Genomic DNA, 18,504 nt, shown 5'->3' on the forward strand with positions numbered 1-18,504 from the left:
TCCAGAATTTCTAGCAAACCATGCTCTAAATACAGAGGCTCACCCACTTTTAGGGTCCTTTTTCTAATGTCCATTGCAGCAGTGAGAAATCTGGCAACCCTATGAGTAAGAATGGGATTGGAGTCAGATAGCAGCACGTGCATACATTGTTGCTCTGTACATCCGGGAAATCGGCCAATCAGAGGGGAGGCAAGTTCTTCACGTACATCCTTGTAAAATGTGCACCGCAACAGGACATGTTCAGTTGTTTCTGTCTGCTCCATTCCATATGGGCACAGGCGCTCTGCCCATGGGATCTTTTTATACCGTTCCTCCTGCACTTTAGCAATAAGGTATGTGCTTAATGTTGAACTCCCACCAGCTAAATCGGTCAGTTGCTATCCTCCCTTTCTTTCTTGGAAGACCTTGACCACCTGCTGGCAAACACTTGGTCTTCAACAGGTTCCATTCATTCTATTATCTGTATGTATTTATTTATATTAGTTATATTTTGAGTCAATGTAGTATAATGGTCAGAGTACCAGGTGGTGATTCAGGAGATGCGGGTTCTAATCCCCACTTAGCTATGCAACTGACTGGGTGATGTTGGTGCCAGTCAATCAGTTCACTTGCCCTTCCTCACAAAGTTGTTGTGAGGATGACGTAGGAAGAAGTAGAGTCTTGAGTTCACTGGAGGAAAGGAGTGGGGTATATTAATAAATAATAATAAATAGGGAGAGGATTTCTGTGATATGTCATATTTTTTTCTGCAGCCTTTCTGCAATTTATAAGTGGTTTAGGACATGTTTATGAGTAATCTGGTGAGAAAGGCCAGATTACTCATAAGCATGTTTAAACTTGCTTGCGGGTTCAAATATAGATTGCAGAGAAAGTGTGAAATGTCATAGAAATCCTCCCCCTAATAATAAATAATATTCTGCTATGCATCCAAAGAGCTCAAAGGAGTGAACAATGAGCTCAAGAGAGTATGCTTTTCACCTTGTCTTCATGACTCTGTGAGGTAGTTGTGTTTGGGAGAGAAAGGTTGTCTCAGATTTAATACATTTGAGCCAAAGTGGTGCAGTAGAGATGATAACCTGGCTTTCTGAAGTCTGATTCCACTTTTCTTCCTATACCGTATACCAGACTGGCTTTCTGGTTTCTTCCACAGCTGTTGAAATAATATATCTGAGAGATAAACGAGGTGGCATCTCGCTTTTATATTAATCACGTTGTTGTTGTGACTTTAACAACAGCAAAAATCTTACCCAACTGAAAATAATGTCATGTTAAAAATGTTCTGGTTTGTTTTACTCATTGCGTCACACCTCAACTTTTTCACTGGAACATCTGTGCACAAGGAACCTAGTAAATATCTCCTCACATACTTGTGGTCAATGAAATGGATCAGATCGTTGTCTGTATTTTTAAAAATGCACATAAAGAGACAGTATTTTCTTGAAACATGTTTATTTTTTATTATTATTATTTACTTAGTCTCGTTGATAAGCTGCCTTTCTGCCCATAAGAGAACTCAAAGCTACTCTTTATTTGCAGCAACTGCAGATGTTTTGCTCTTGACAGTGTCCAACTTTCCCAAGGTGTCGGTCTTCCTCTGCTCTCCTATCAGCTAAGTCTTCATGCTCTCCTTCATCTGATCCTTGTTTTAAGACTTCAGAAATGATGAAGAAGAAGCACTTGAATAAGACCTTGTTGTCTGTAGGTCACACGTTGCCTTTCCTGAACTTGATCTGATGTTTTGCTAGTGATATTATTTGCTACTCCGGTAACCTATAAGTACAAACGTTCTCATGCCATCAGCCAGCTGGCTGTTCTTGTGATTCCCACCCATAACTGTATTCTTGAATGGTTTCCCAAAAAGCAGTACTCATGGTTTGAGTATCTATCAATTGGAAGCAGATTTAAGTGATTAAATTAAATGAGGTCTGTGGGAGGACCCGTGTGGTATAATGGACAGAACATTGGGCCAGCACTTGGAGACCTGGGTTCAAACCCCTGCATGGAAATGGACTCAAGGAGTAGTGCTGCCAGTGATAAAACACTCCTTGAACATTTCACATACCTTAAAAGCACTATTAGGCAATTATAACTCAAATGGGACTTGCCAGCATATAATCGATGAATCCATAAAACAGAATCTATCTTGCCAAGTCATTACCAGCTATAATGTTACAAGTTCTTTTAGCTACTTGAGTATCTCTTATTTGTTGGAGGATACCATATATCAAGGGGTTCTATCTAAGTCTATCTACAATTCCCAGAAGCCTTCACCACCACCTCTGCTGGCCAGGATTTGGGGGGGTTGAAGTCCAAGAACATCTGGAGGCCCAAGGTTGAGGACCACTGATCTAAGTGACCCAGCCCCGTAGATAATCTAAATTGTTCCAGCTTAATTACACTCCGACCCTCAGTATGTGTATGCTGTCTTTCAGATGAGTGTTATGGCCTTTGTTGTTTAGTCGTCCAGTCGTGTCCGGCTCTTCGTGACCCCATAGACCAGAGCACACCATGCCCTCCTGTCTTCCATTGCCTCCCAGAGTTTAGTCAAATCATGTTGGTAGCTTTGATGACACTGTCACACCATCTCTGTTGTCCCCTTCTCCTCTTGCCTTCACACTTTCCCAACATCAGGGTCTTTTCCAGGGAGTCTTCTCTTCTCATGAGATAGCCAAAGTATTGTAGCCTCAGCTACAAGATCTGTCCTTCCAATGAGCTCTCAGGGTTGATTTCCTTCAAAATGGATATGTTTGTTCTCTTTGCAGTCCAGGGAACTCTCAAAAGTCTCATCCAGCACCAGGATTCAAAAGCATCAATTCTTCAGTGGTCAGCCTTCTTTATGGTCCAGCTCTCATTTCCATACATTGCTAATGGAAAAGCCATAGCTTTGACTATGTGGACCTTTGTTGGCAAGGTGATGTCTCTGCTTTTTAAGATTCTGTCTAGGTTTCTCATTGCTTTCCTCCCAAAGAGCAGGCGTCTTTTAATTTTGTGGCCGCTGTCCCCATCTGCAGTGATCATGGAGCCCAGGAAAGTAAAATCTGTCACTACTTCCATATCTTCCCCTTCTATTTGCCAGGAGGTGATGGGACCAGTGGCCACGATCTTAGGTGTGTTTTTTTTATGTTGAGCTTCAGACCATTTTTGCTCTCTCCTCTTTCACTCTCATTATGAGGTTCTTTAATTCCTCCTCACTTTCTGCCATCAGAGTGGTATCAGCCGCCTAGAGTGGTCATACCAACCGGATACATAAAATAAATAAAATAAATAAAATAAATAAAAATATCATCTGCATATCGGAGATTGTTGATATTTCTTCTGGCAATCTTAATTCCAGTTTGGGTTTCATTCAGTACAGCCTGTCGCATGATGTATTCTGCATACAGTATAAGTTAAATAAGCAGGGAGACAATATACAGCCTTGTTGTACTCCTTTCCCAGTTTTGAACCAATCAGTTGTTCCATATCCAGTTCTAACTGTTGCTTCCTGTCCCACGTATAGGTTTCTCAGGAGACAAATAAGGTGGTCAGGCACTCCCATTTCTTTAAGAACTTGCCATAGTTTGTGTGGTCCACACAGTCAAACGCTTTTGCATAGTCAATGAAGCAGAAGTAGATGTTTTTCTGGAACTCTCTGGCTTTCTCCATAATCCAGCGCATGTTTGCAATTTGGTCTCTAGTTCCTCTGCCCCTTCGGAATCCAGCTTGTACTTCTGGGAGTTCACGGTCCACATACTGCTGAAGCCTACCTTGGAGGATTTTGAGCATAACCTTGCTAGTGTCTGAAATGAGTGCAATTGTACAGTAGTTGGAGCATTCTTTGGCACTGTCCTTCTTTGGGATTGGGATGTAGACTGATCTTTTCCAATCCTCTGGCCACTGTTGAGTTTTCCAAACTTGCTGACATATTGAGTGTAGCACCTTAACAGCATCATCTTTTAAGATTTTAAATAGTTCCACTGGAATGCCATCACCTCCAGTGGCCTTGTTGTTGGCGTGCTTTCTAAGGCCCACTTGACTTCACTCTCCAGGATGTCTGGCTCAAGGTCAGCAACACACTATCTGGGTTATCCAAGACATCCAGATCTTTCTGGTATAGTTCCTCCATGTATTCTTGCACTTCATCTTGGTGTCTTCTGCTTCTGTTAGGTCCCTACCATTTTTGTCCTTTATCATGTCCATCTTTACACGAAATGTTCCTTCAACATCTCCAATTTTTTTGAACATATCTCTGGTTTTTCCTTTTCTATTATTTCCTCTATATCTTTGCAGTGTTCATTTAAGAAGGCCCTCTTGTCTCTCCTTGCTATTCTTTGGAAGTCTGAATTCAAGTTTCTGTAACTTTCCCTATCTCCCTTGCATTTTGTCTCCCTTCTCCTCTCTGCTATTTCTAAGGCCTCGTTGGACAGCCACTTTGCTTTCTTGCATTTGCTTTTATTTGAGATGGTTTTCGTTGCTGCTTCCTGTACAATGTTATGAGGCTCCATCCATAGTTCTTCAGGCACTTTGTTCACCAAATCTAGTTTCTTAAATCTGTTCTTCATTTCCACTGTGTATTCATAAGGGATTTGGTTTAGATTATACCTGAGTAGGCCCAGTGGTTTTTCCTACTTTCTTCAGTTTAAACTTGAGTTTTGCTATAAGAAGCTGATGCTCAGAGCCGCAGTCAGCTCCAGGTCTTGTTTTTGCTGACTGTATAGAGCTTCTCCATCTTTGGCTGCAGAGAACATAATCAATCTGATTTTGGTATTGCCCATCTGGTGATGTCCATGTGTAGACTCACCTCTTGTGTTGTTGGAAAAGGGTGTTTGTGATGACCAGCTTGTTCTCGTGACAGAACTCTACTGTATTAGCCTTTGTCCTGCTTCGTTTTGAACTCCAAGGCCAAACTTACCTGTGGTTCCTTTTATCTCTTGACTCCTTACTTTAGCATTCCAATCTCCTATAATGAGAAGAACATCTTTCTTTGGTGTCAGTTCTAGAAGGTGTTCTAGAAGGTGTCCCAGTACAGCTTTTCCCACTCTTTTGTTGACTACAGTATGAGGGCTACTCCGTTCCTTCTATGGGATTCTTGCCCACAAGAGTAGATATGATAATCATCTGAATTGAATTTGCCCATTCCCATCCATTTTAGTTCACTGATGCCCAGGATGTCAATGTTTATTCTTGCCATCTCCTGTTTGACCACATCCAGCTTACCAAGGTTCATAGATCTAACATTATGGCCTTAGCTGGCGTTATTTAAGGGCAGCTGTTCTGTGAGTCAGAAATGAAATAATAATGGATTGTATTATTGAATAGTATGATATTAAATAAAAATATTATATGATACTATGAAAACCTTGAGTCATGGAACCACCTTGAGCTGACTAGGAGACAGGCAGGATATAAATGCAAAATATATATTCACAGTACTGACATTTTTCTCACCTTTGGCTATATATATTGGCTATATATATATTGACTTTGGCTACACACGCACACACACGCACACACGCACACACACACACACACACACACACACACACACACACACACACACACACACACACACACACACACAGAGAGAGAGAGAGAGAGAGAGAGAGAGAGAGAGAGAGTGTATATATATATAGCCAAAGGTGAGAAAAATGTCAGTACTGTGAATCTCGCCCCCCACCCCTATGAAAAGAACTGTTGCAAGTGGCCAGAAAAACAATTGTAGGGTGGTATCAGGTTAATTTCTGATTGCCTTTTTCCTCTTTGTGAGCAGTTTTGGTGAACTGTTGTTATATTCAAGGCTTCCCATCATTAATAAGATAGTGATACATGATACCTTGGTTATATACAGCAGAACAGCTTTATTTTTCCTATATGAGAGAAAATTCAGTAGAAAAATCCTCCCCATTCTAAACCTACATTCATTTGATTATTGTTTATGCTCCATTTTAGGATTTCCTATATTGTTAAGTTTCAGAGAGCTCTCTTTCAGAGCACCGCGAAGTTGCAGACGGACTAATCTTTGTGCAGAGCCAGCACATGGAGTGACTTTCCAGAGTGCTCCTGTAAACCTGGTTAGCTTGCATGTGGTAGCTGAGTTGAAAGAATCTCTGTAATTGGCATTGAATGGTAGATTATCTGCCTGTTAAGAGGCACCTCCCTAGATCCTGTTAATTTTAGCTCTCCTTTACGAAAGATGGAGCCGCCGTTTCTCATGGTTGTGGGCATGTATCAACAATGTTTGCTTAAGGCTCAGAGATATGACTTAATCTGAATCCAGTCACACTGGCCCAGTCTGTACGTGTTCCCTCCAAAAGCTCCTCAAAGTCCAGTGGGATTTGCTTCCAAATAAACATACACACTTCTGGGAAATGTTTTCAAGGCATATTTCAGTGTGAATGGTTATATTCTGTGGTTGGATGAATAGCCAGCCGTGGGATCCCTAATTGTATGGTATAAGTGTTTCAAGTGTTAGCAAGTAGGAGACATGATTACTTCCCCCCCCCCCAATTGCTGTGAGGCGGAGTTTGTCTGCTTTGTGAGAAGAGGAACCACCTACTCCAGGACACCGTTGCAGGAGGAGTGGGATACTCCTCCTTGGAGTTCTTCTGAAATGCATCTTAAAAATAGCAGCACTTTAGAAAATGCATTTGTTCAGCATTCCTGTGTTCTCGTTATGATTGTTAAAAAATTATTTTAAAGGATTTTAAAAAGGAGGAAGATGGCTGAGTGCTTTTAGTTCTTGCTTCTTTTGACTTGTTGGTTTATTTCTGTGTGTTTACTACAGAGTGGCCTCTGGCAAAAACCTTTAACACTGCATAGGTGGTTTGTGTGTTTGTGTTCTTTCTGTGGCTTGAAGCAAGAAGTTTGTGGGAATCTACAGCAGCGTTTTCTGCTAAGAAAATGAAATAACACATTCATTATGTGGGCCAAGACATAATATTCCACTTAAATTCTGCTGCAGCCTTTTATACTTTAAATGCACTCTTACAAAAATAGTTAGTTCCACAGACTTGTTGCACGCCAGGTTGCACCTGACTGGGTTGTAATTTTTAGCACTCAGTCTTTGGTGTTCCACAGTTTTGAAATATGCTAATCGTAAAATCATAGAATAATTGAGATGGAAGGGGCCTATGAGACCATCAAGTCTAACTCCCTGCTCAATGTAGGGATATAAATGAAAACAGATCTGTCAGGTGGTTGGTTGTTCAATTTTCTCCTGAACGCCTCCGGCACTGGGATGCTCATCACCTCCTGAAGTAATTGGTTCTATTGTCATACTGCTCTAACAGTTAACGCTTTTTTCCTTGATATCCAGCCTAAATCTGAGTGCACTGCTCTGTGTCCTGAACTCTGGAATGATTGAGAACAGACCCTGCCCCTCCTCTGTAGGTGAACCTTTCAAATATTTGAAAAGTACTATCATATCTCCCCTCAATCTTTTCTCAAGGCTAGACATGCCCAGTTCTTCTAATGTTTGATTAAGGTTCTGACTGAACAACCCTTTGTATCTTAGCCTTCTCTAAGGAAGCACACAACAACTAAAATTGTACTATAACGACCAGTTAAAATAGTACACAAAACTATATATTAAAAACAATTAAACATGGATCTAGATTAGAAATGATTTTTCTCTGCTTTTACCTTCTGACTTTGTAGCTTTTTAATATTGTCCTTCTCTGCTTTTAAACTGGCCTCCACAAATGCCAGCATTAAAATAAATGATCTGTAATCGAGTCCTCTCCTCTCCCCTTGCACAGCTTTAAACATGAGTTGTTGGTTCAAAAAATTAATAGAAGTGTTTCTGAAGTGAAGACTGGCTCACTTTGTAACAGTGGAAATGTCAGATGAATGGGATATTCAAATTTAAGGAATAGTTACAGTGTAGGCAATGATGTGGCATTATTGTCTGCCAGACCTCCAATGTAGGAAAAGAGCAGTTACAATTTTTATTGCAAATGCCATTTCAATAGCGCTAAAGAGCTGCGTATTATGCAAAAGTTAAAAAGTGGCATATTCTGTTCACAGGTTGAAATTTTTATATATATAAAAAAGGGAAAAGGGGAGGTAAACACAAGGACTTGCCATGTAGATTGAAGGCAGCAAAGACTAAAAGATCATAATTTGAAAAAAAAAACTATTTGAAAAAGCTGTGTGCTTAGACATAACTTAACTTGGCAAGAAGTCATAATAAATACATTGTGAGAGGCAGCGGAAATGTCAACATCGTGTTTGGATTTAGGAACTTGTGCATAAAAAAGCCAGATCTTACAACACTGTTGCCTGCTGCTGTGAATGGAGTTGAGGATCACTGCCTCCTTCATCATGGCAGAAGGTCAAGCCGGGCAGGCATGGCAAACCTAGCCTCTGTCTGAAAGGAACAACTAGTTGTATGGGAGAGTGGCCCCGAACAGTCAAATACATATGTAGAAGCTCAGTACTGAGCATGGGAGTTGGGGCGGCAGTAAACCAGCTGTTACCGGGGCATTAAAGACTGTAGGGAAGCAGAAGAGGAAGGAAGAATGATGACCAAGCAGCTGGAGGAGCAGTGCCAGTTAGGAGGAGCGTGAGGGAAAAGATGCTGTGAAGGAGTGAGTCATAGCTCAGTATGAAGCAACCGCTCTGTGTTCAGACAGTCTCGGATTCAACCTCCGGCATCTCGAGAGGGGCATAGGGAGCGATCCTATCTAAAACTTTGGAGAGCTGCTACCAGTTGGAGTTGGCGGTACTGAGACAGATGGCCAAAAGTCTGAGTCAATATAAGGCAGCTTCCTAAGTTCCTGAAAGAGGGGGAAACTTTCCTTGCAGGCACATGGCTGCAGAATATCGAAGGATGGGTCTCTCTCTGTCTTTGATTTGTGGCCATTGTGGGTGCAGGCCAGCCCCAGGAAATGAACTGCTTCTCCCCGGTGCCACAGAAGAATATAGGGAGGCCAATTTAATGTTGCATTCAAGCTGAGCAGCATTTTGGGCCTCTTAAATTCCTGAATTCCTTCTGTCATCAAATGCAAAGCTTTGGGAGGCAGATCCTTTGAACTGTGACGATGCTGAACTTACCGGTAGTTATTAGTTCCCTGATCCTTATCCATATACTGTACATTTTTGAAACAGAGCATGATCAGTAAACCTTAGACTGTAGATGCTCTTGTGTTCCAGTTTTAGCTCAGAACTATCCCGTATCACCTATCATCTCTGTGGTCAGAGATGATAGATGATACAGGATAGTTCTTTCAAAGTAAACAATAATTCTGCACTATTAAAACCCTCTCATTAATGTGTGATGAGGCTACATATACAAATAAAGAACTGGTGCTGTACACCCCCCCTCCCAACAATCAGCTTTTAGTCACTCTGAATTTAGTCTTGCTGGATTGAACACTTTCTGTATACAAAGAGGGACTGTCAAGTATAGTACTGCATGTCAGGACAAGCCAAAAATACATATTTAAATAGTGAGGAACTAGGAATCTTCATTCCACAATCAGCTTTAGCGTACTTCAGCGTGCACAGAGAAGTTTTGGGTCAGAGGGAAACTATCTTGTAGAAGACATTGTCCTGGATGTATGGCTATGTTGCTTTGAGTGGTCTACAGCTGATTGTGGCATTCAGTAGCCATTCCTTATGTGTTTTTGCTTTTTTCTGTAGCTGCTGTGGGATGCTCTACAATACAGTGCACTGTGCATTCCTTCTCTTTTTGTTCCCATTTTGGATAGTGTTGTCATGGTGCTTGATAGTACTCTGTACATACATATGGCTTTCTGTGTACAGAAGCCTGTGAGTTCCATTCATTTTTTGGGAGAATGCTCCTTAAATATATAAGCACATCCTTGGGGATCACCAGATATTGTTGGTATGTATGGGAGTCTTAACTCCATTTCCGTACTCCATGTATAATTATGATCTCATGTTATGTGTCAATATACATTCTTCAAAAACAACAGGTTTGGTAAGATGCAACAGCTATTTATATTGAAGGAGATGGTCTCCCAGCTATACAGAGGTATGGCATCAAGTGATCTGAAGCTCAGACTGATAGGAGGGTTAGGGTCATATCAAGCTTTATTCAGTTTACTGATGGAGCTCTGCTTCAAAGTTCTTTGCAGATAGGAAAGCTGGAAATTACAGTCAACTTCAGTAACATTGATATCCGCCTTTTAAAATTTATTGTTTCTGCAGGCTATTTAATGTGATGCTGCTCCCCCTAAGGCAGGACAGTGAGTCTGTTATCACCACCACTGTTTGCTTTGCTTTGCTGTTTGTTTCTGACTTCTCACTGCTTAAGCTGGAGTGATGTATGTAACCAACACTCAAGCTACACTATTTAAAATGTCAGTACTCATTGCAAGTGTATGTAAACTTGATTTGACTGGGAGGTTACTATGGTGGGATATCAATACCTATATAAAATCAGTCTGTTTAGCTGGCATGCTTTACAACTTTGGTTGCCTGCAATGAGAAGTAATGCTTTTGTTGACCTCAGTGGGACTGTTATCTGGGTAAATTGTCATTGAGTTGCCACCTCAGTGTGGAAAAATACCACCATAGCTTTACAAATCTAGCTGTAGGTCATTTTCTCTTTAGCCAGTACAACATCCATCCAAGTGTCATCAGTAGGGTTCATTTAATTAGATATTGATTGTGCACCAATATTTGTGCACCCCCAAAATCAATAATATTGATTGCTTTTGCCTCATCTGCAAATACCATGACAGCTGTGCAGTTCAAATCAAAGCATTTCCTATTTCCTTTCCTTTCATATCTGCCATTTTAGGTTGTAACTCTATAAGCAAAGACCATTTATTCATTTTACTTTATGCACTCAGAGTAATTTTAAAGAATTGGGGCACAGTGTGTTGCTCACTAGAGAACTGAATTTTGAGATGTTACTTCTAAACTACCTTTTCCATGATCCTCTGGTTGGTGTGGGGGATACTAGGACAATTTTCCAAGCCCTGCTGGGGGAGGGGAGGGAGGTCTTATGGCTTGATCTACAATTCACTTATCAAAGTACTGTGGTGACAGCACAGTCCACATCCCAAATGAAAGTGGCTTTTAGTCACTTTAGTCTAATTGGCGGACATAAATTATCCTATACAGTATTTTATCTACATTTGCCAAACTGGCTGCATATCAAGCAGCTAATTTAGCACTCTGCTGTTTGGAGAGGAGAATAACTGAGGAAGATAGCTAACAGAGATGTAAATGTGAATAATGTGGAGAAAATCAATAAGCCAGTAGCCTAAAATTCAGTAACATCTGAAGAGCCTTTAGTTTTAAAGGGAAAGGGAAAGATTTTTTTTAAAGAAGTGCTTGGTTAGTCAGATGTAATCTTGGTACCCTATGAGTTCAGAGGACAGGATTCAGAGGGAACTTCCTTCCACTGTCATTGCTTTTTGGAGGTTGAAGTGCCACCAATGTGACAAGTGTTTTGCTGTACAGCAAACATAACCTCTCATGGTTATTTTGGCACAAGTATGGAATATCTAATTTAGAAGCAGGATGCCAGTGGTAGATGAAGGTATTCTCCTGGTCTTAGAAGACCTTCCTATGGAAGGGAAAGGACTGTATTCTTACCCACCAGTGTGGTGTAGTGCAGTGGTCCTCAACCTTGGGCCTCCAGATGTTCTTGGACTTCAACTCCCAGAAATCCTGGTCAGCAGAGGTGGTGGTGAAGGCTTCTGGGAGTTGTAGTCCAAGAACATCTGGAGGCCCAATGTTGGAGACCACTGGTGTAGTGAATAGAGTGCTGAACTTGGATTCTGGAGAACAGGGCTCAAATCCCCACTCATCCATGGAGACTGACTGGGGGAGTGAGTGGAACTGGTAAAACCACACCTTAAGTATCTCACTTACCTTGAAAGCCTGCTTAGGATGCCTATAAGTCAGTTCTGACTTGAAGGCACAGAACACACAGAAGATCTAAAATTGTTTAGGATATACACAGAGGAACATCTCAAGATACTATACCAGTGGCTGGTGTAGTTTTTGTACAAGATATACCTTCAGAGTTTTTCATTCATTATGAGGTTGGCTTAGTAATGGGATAAAAAGAGAAGAACCTTGTGCCTGTATACAGTTTGTCTGATTATTATGCTTTGGAAGAAACAAAAACACGCTGACCTTGTATAGCATATTTTGAAACTGTTTTGGGCATTGACCAGGATAAACAAAGTGTTCCGTTTAGCCTGGATATCCTGTGGAAATTATTCTTTTAATACATTTTTTTAAAATAAAAAGGCAGTGGATGCATAGTGCCTATTGGAATAAATTGCATGCTTTTTATAACACAGCATAAACAAAGAGAGTCTTTTGTAGTTAAAAAGTCAAGTTTTGATTGAAGTAATTTACTGTTTTTCACTTCTGGAAAGACCCATTCATTCTCTAGAGAATTTCAAATGTTTGTCACTTCCTGCGATGGCTGTTTTATAGTAGGTAAATGTTATACTGACTGAAATCCAATAGTAAGTCGCAACTAGAGTAGGCCCATAAAGTTCCATTGATTCAGTAGGGCTACTTTAGTTGTGACTAGAGATGGGCATGAACTGCTGGTTTAGCCAACGGCTGCACAATTGGTCTGTGGTTCAGCATCTCATCCCCTCTGGTGGGTGCCCACTCAGAGGCACTGCCTGGAGGAAGTCGGACAGGGAAGCCAGGGCTCTGCCCCTGAGTGGGCGCCTGCCAGAAGGGGTGGGGCTCCGAACCACAGATCAGCTGTGTGGCTGGTAAACGAACCAGTAGGAACCTCTGAACCAGCAGTTTGTGCCCATCTCTAGTTGTGATTATTAGATCTCAGCCACTGAGTGACAAAATCATGAATCTGTAAAGTTTTTGTATTTAAATGAATAGGCTGCATATATGGAACTAGTATAACTGAAAGCATTCCAGAGATCTTGCATCCAAGATTCTTTGAAGGCAAACCTGTCGTAGACCTGCGATCATGCACACAAGCAGGTTGCTCGAATTCAGTTGATTCTGCATAACCACTCTCATATGCTAACATTTTAATGGCTGGAATCCTCTTGGCATTTGGCAAGATTTGCATAATGTGTTGCAGCTAATTAACTAGATGCTCAGGCACATGGTGGTGTGCAATCAAGTGTGTAATACAACCAAGATTAGCTGTAGTTAGCAACATCAAGTTTTGCAAATCTTATACAAACACCAATAAAATTGTGGCCGGTGTTTCTATCACAGTACAAACAAGGTAAGAAAAATCCAAAACATCGTCAAGCCCTATCTTTGGAGGCTATGCTAGCAGTCCAGAAGTTGGGAAAACCTAGCCCCCAAAGGGCCTAATAGTTAGAAATGCTGGTATTGGTAGATAGTGTTCCTTCTAGTTGATACCAGCCCTGCCTTGCTGTCACTGTGAGTTACCTAATTTTCCCCATTAAGTATCCTCAGTGGTTTAGGTATCTTGGTTGTGAACCAAAGGTTGGGAGTTCGATTCCCCACTGTGCCTCCCTGACAGGGGATGGGCTGAATGATCCATAGGGTCCTTTCCAGTTCTGAAGTTCTAAGATTAAAATTAATTCCCAGGGAAAACGAATATGAATATCACCACCACAGGTGGCTAGGCTCTTTTGATCCACCCCTCAGAACCGGTTGGTCCACTTACCGCTTTTGGTATATACAACAGTCATCATTTGAGCCACACCAGTCATGGAAGTAGCTTCCCCGTTTCCCTGCACTGCTGACCATTCCAGCAAGGAGGCAGGATGATGAGTCCCTTCACTCGGCTGCTGAGTGGTCAGCAGCATATGGAAGTGTGGAAGCCCCAGCTGGGCTACGTCCGCAATTGGCGTGAATGACAACAGTCGGGTGCACCGTACCGCAAGTGATAAGTGGAACAGCCAGTTCGGGGGGGGTCAAAAGATGGTGATATTCATATTCGTCTACCCTGGGAGAAGAATATGAATATCCTATTTCTAATCAGCATAAGTGGCAGAAAATCAGCAGATAAATTGTTTTCTCATAGCAACATCTTAATATTGGAAGAGACATAGGTAGCTCATGAATGATGCGGGGGCACGGCACCCCACTCAGAAATTTTGGGATGAGCTCCTCATCACTGCTCAGTCTGTGAGCCTCCCCTCAGAAGAGGTATGTCTGTCTCTCTCTACTTCTTTTACTGCTGTTTAAAGAATCTGGGTGGTGGTGGTGGAAATGGGTGGAATCTAGCAGATTATTGAGGAGAAATTAATCAAAGCACACAGAAAGCTAAAATAAATGTATCAGTCCCATATACACCCTGGGCTGAATTCCTCGCGATAGCAGGTTTTAGTGGTCTGTCACCCAGAATGCGTCGCATGGTGGAATTTGCTTGGGATCAGGCTCCTGGTCTCAAGGTGCCTGGCATTCAGGTTGATTCCAAAATAGCCCCCAAAGGTAGCAAATTCCAGGTGTTACCATCTGAGTGTCTATTGAAATCCTGATTACTAGCAACCCCAGCTATCAGTGTAAAGCATCTCTGCTTTAGAAACAAGCAATTTCATAAATTCCTTCTGCACACTGTTAACAGAGCTCCCACTTACCAAGTATAAAAACAAAATCCTCTTTTCAAAGGCAATAAAGGCAGACTCTTTTTTTTAATGCAAATCAGTCTCCCAGGAGTGAAGAAAGGAATTAATGACTTATTGGTTCTGATGTATCTTATTAGTCTGATGCAAATAGCGTTGAAGACCCAAGCACTTCTTATGCTAATCCGTCAGTTTCTCTCTGTTGCTCTTTAAAGGTCTTAATATTTGCACAAGTGGCAGTGCCACCTCCTGTGAAGAATGCTTGCTGGTTCATCCCAAATGCGCTTGGTGCTTTCAAGAGGTAAGCTTTCACTTGCTTTCTGGTCTGTCTTACTTGAAAAACGTATTGCATTTTTATACAGGTACAATCCACATCACACTGTCCCCATTACAATGGCTTTCTTTATGTGGCCTTTCACCCCTATGATCACTATTTTTATATGTATGGCAGTGCAGCCTTATAGTTTCATCCTCAGAAGTGAGTTGATTTGTTCCCTGGTGTGTACAGGATTATTTGTTGTTTAGTCTTGCCAAGTCATTACCAGTTATGATGTTACAAGTTCTTTCAGCTACTTGAGTATCTCTTATTTGTTGGAGGATACCATATATCAAGGGGTTCTCTCTAAGTGACCCAGCCCCATAGGTAATCTAAATTGTTCCAGCTTAATTACACTCCGACCCTCAGTATGTGTATGCTGTCTTTCAGATGAGTGTTATGGCCTTTGTTGTTTAGTCGTTCAGTCGTGTCCGGCTCTTCATGACCCCATAGACCAGAGCACGCCAGGCCCTCCTGTCTTCCACTGCCTCCCAGAGTTGGGTCAAATTCATGTTGGTAGCTTTGATGACACTGTCCAACCATCTCATCCTCTGTCATCCCCTTCTCCTCTTGCCTTCACACTTTCCCAACATCAGGGTCTTTTCCAGGGAGTCTTCTCTTCTCATGAGATGGCCAAAGTACTGGAGCCTCAGCTTCAGGATCTATCCTTCCAGTGAGCACTCAGGGTTGATTTCCTTCGAATTGATAAGTTTGTGCTCCTTGCAGTCCAGGGGACTCTCAAGAGTCTCCTCCAGCACCACAATTCAAAAGCATCAATTCTTCTACAGGACTATAGCTTTAACTAGATTTCAGTGTTTTAGAAAGACCGATGGTTGCATTCTCCTCAGCCTGTATTAGCTTTTCCTTTTTGGGTTCTCCATTTCCAGCATACCCTAGTATGATGGAAATGGAAATATTAGTATTTCAGGATAGAAAAACTGGCCTGCATGCATGCAGTATTTTGGTGTGGGTTACAAGAGTTTTGAATTTCTGGTAAAAATTCTCTTGCTACATGGTAGAGGTGCAAAGACTCATAGAGGAGAATAGTTTCAGGTTCCCCAGAGTCCACCCCTTTCTTAACTGGCACTTAAAGTCTCAGTAACTCACTCTGATACACTGGTAGCAGAAAGAATTAAAAACATTTATTTATTTACAGTTGCTTGAAATTATAGACTTGTATATACTGCTTTATTTTCTGCACTCATACTTAGCAACCAACTGAACAGATCAACAGCAAACAAACAACTGTTTTCAGTTGAGGAAAGAGAGGGAAAGAAATACTCAGCAGAGAGGTGTGACTGTCTTTGAATTCAAAGGCAGGAAGGAATGATTGGCTAGTGCTAGATAGATAGACAATCATCGCAGCCCAGAAAAATCCTTCCCAGTCACACAAACCACAGACAGCATTTGAGGTTGAAAATAAAATTCCCAATAGTATATCTCCAGAGGAGTGATGTATTTGTGGGAGTATCACAAAAAAACATTGGTCTTCATCAACTTCTCACCTAAGCGTGGCACATTGGTGGCATTTTGAGGAAGACACTGTTGGCTGATCTTGAAGACTATGGTGGCACATAGGAATACTTAAGAGATGTTCTTCTGGATACACTGGGCCAGGTTTCAGTCAAAGCACCTGAGTAGGACTGAGCTGATCATTTGAGATAATAGTGCTGGAATCTGTTCTCTGTAGGGATAGAACACAATGAGTGTTTTACCTTTATGCAGCCATCAACGAGAAGAAAGCATTTGTTTCATGTGTGAGCAGCTCCTTAGAGAAGTAAAGTATATGAGCCTAGAGGAAGGGTGCCCCCCTCATATTTTGCGGATAAAACATCTTGTGTACAGCTGTAAGAAGTGTATTTTTGCCAAAGATATCAGCAATGATGACATCAGGAATAAAAAATTACTATTTGCAAGGCTGTGGGTATCCAGTAGTGTTGGGCTGGGTCAGTTACATTTTCTTGGTGTAGAAGGACATTTTTGTATAGCTCTGCCAACACAAATGTTTACACGCGGGTTGTTGTGGCTGCTGCTTGTATTGCTGTTGCCTCAGCAATACTTGAGAGTAGTGTGTTATCAAATTCATTGTTTGGTTCTGAAAAATTTCAAGACTGACTGGAGGGCAAAGAAGTGAAAAGGGTTGTTTGTAGGAGATAATTCCTGAACCCTGCAGTAGTTCTTAATTTAACTGTCCTCTCTGAAGCATGCCAGAAGCAACAAACCTTTTACATTGAGATGAAAAGATTTTCATTTCCAGTCTAACTGCACAGAGGTAGTGTCCTTTATACTTCACAAACCCTGTGGAATAAATTTTAGTTGCTACAGCTATGAAAACCATGTATACTATAATCCAGAAAAATGAATGTAGCTTGTTGGATTCTGTAGAATAAATATTGGGAGTTTAACTGAAGAAAAGATGTATCTCAGGACCAATTTCATACGACAACTCTGGTCCCCCAGGATTTCTAAATGTGTATTTTAAATTGTAACTCACAGTATTCCATGTTCAGCTTAGCTTAATTTCTTATGTTCTGACAGAAAAGAAAATCTATCTGCCTAATGAAATTTCATCCTTTTTGGGGTGGGGGGGCTGTTATTCTTTCAGTATCCTGAATAGTATGCTTTGAGGTGATGGAACCATAGCACAAAATTCAGATCTATCTCCTGTAGTTCCTGTGGGAGGTCTAACTATACATAGGTGAACAGAAGTCACTAAAGCTTTGGATGGAATAGCTAATCCTTTGGAAGATAGAAACAAGCTGAGTATGAGCCAACTGGCTACAAAAAAAGGGGGAATGCTATTTTAGGCTGAATTAACATAAGTATAGTCTCCAAATCCTGTGAAGTACTAGTTCCTTTCTATTCAGCATTAGTTAGGCCTCATCTTGAGTACTGCTCTGGACACCACACTTTAAAAAGGATGCAGGTAAACTGGAACAAGTTCAGAGGAAGGACTGAAAGAACTGGGCATAGTTAGCCTTAAGGAAAGGAGACTGAGGGGAGATATGATAGCACTTTCAAATGCTGTACTTGAAAGGCTGTCATACAGAGGAGGGGAAGGATCTGTTAACAATCATCCCAGAGTGCAGGACAAGTAATAATGGGCTCAAGTTACAGCAAGCCAGATTTTGGTTGAATATCAGGAAAAATGTTCTAACTTTTTGATCAGTATGACAACGGAACCCATTTTCTCAGGAGGCAGTGAGTGCTCCAACAATGGAGGCATTCAAGAGAAAATTAAACAACAATTTGTCAGATTTACTTTGATTTGTATCCCTGCATGGAGCAGGGATTTGGACTCAGTGTCCTTATAGGCCCCTCCCAACTCCATTATTCTATAAGTCTTCTACAAAAAAAACGATATTCCTAAAAATCATATCAAAGGGTGCCATAATCACGGCAGATACACGTAAAAACCAAGCTTTGGAATATCTCAATAATAAAAATGTGCCATCTGTACTGTCACTTTCGATCTTGTTTCCAGGAATAACATGTTTTGTTTTTGCAGAGGGAAAGAAAGTTTGGTCCTTCTTATTCAAGAGTATGTTTTGGAGTAATCTTGATTTTTAATTTGCTGTAATATGACCTAGATATGACCTAACCCCCAAGCGTCTGTACTTACTTGCCAAAACAGCCCAAACGATGATTCAAGTTTGTTCATAATGAAACAAGTACAGGTTTCTTGGGGAAAAAAAA

General features: G+C 41.2%; 1 protein-coding gene across 2 annotated transcripts in view; it reads left to right on the plus strand.

The window, feature by feature from the left end:
• Positions 1 to 18,504, plus strand: part of ITGB5 (integrin subunit beta 5) — a 100,305-nt gene that overhangs the window by 3,202 nt on the left and 78,599 nt on the right. Inside the window, exon 2 of one of the 2 annotated variants that reach the window (XM_020814550.3) lies at positions 14,708 to 14,793. The exons of the other annotated variant lie outside the window; for it this stretch is intronic. Coding sequence (XP_020670209.3) covers positions 14,708 to 14,793 — 86 coding nt within the window. The remainder of the gene's footprint in view (positions 1 to 14,707; positions 14,794 to 18,504) is intronic. 2 annotated transcript variants of the gene reach the window in all.

Source organism: Pogona vitticeps, chromosome 1 (genome assembly GCF_051106095.1).
Source record: "Pogona vitticeps strain Pit_001003342236 chromosome 1, PviZW2.1, whole genome shotgun sequence".
NCBI classification, from domain to species: domain Eukaryota; kingdom Metazoa; phylum Chordata; class Lepidosauria; order Squamata; family Agamidae; genus Pogona; species Pogona vitticeps.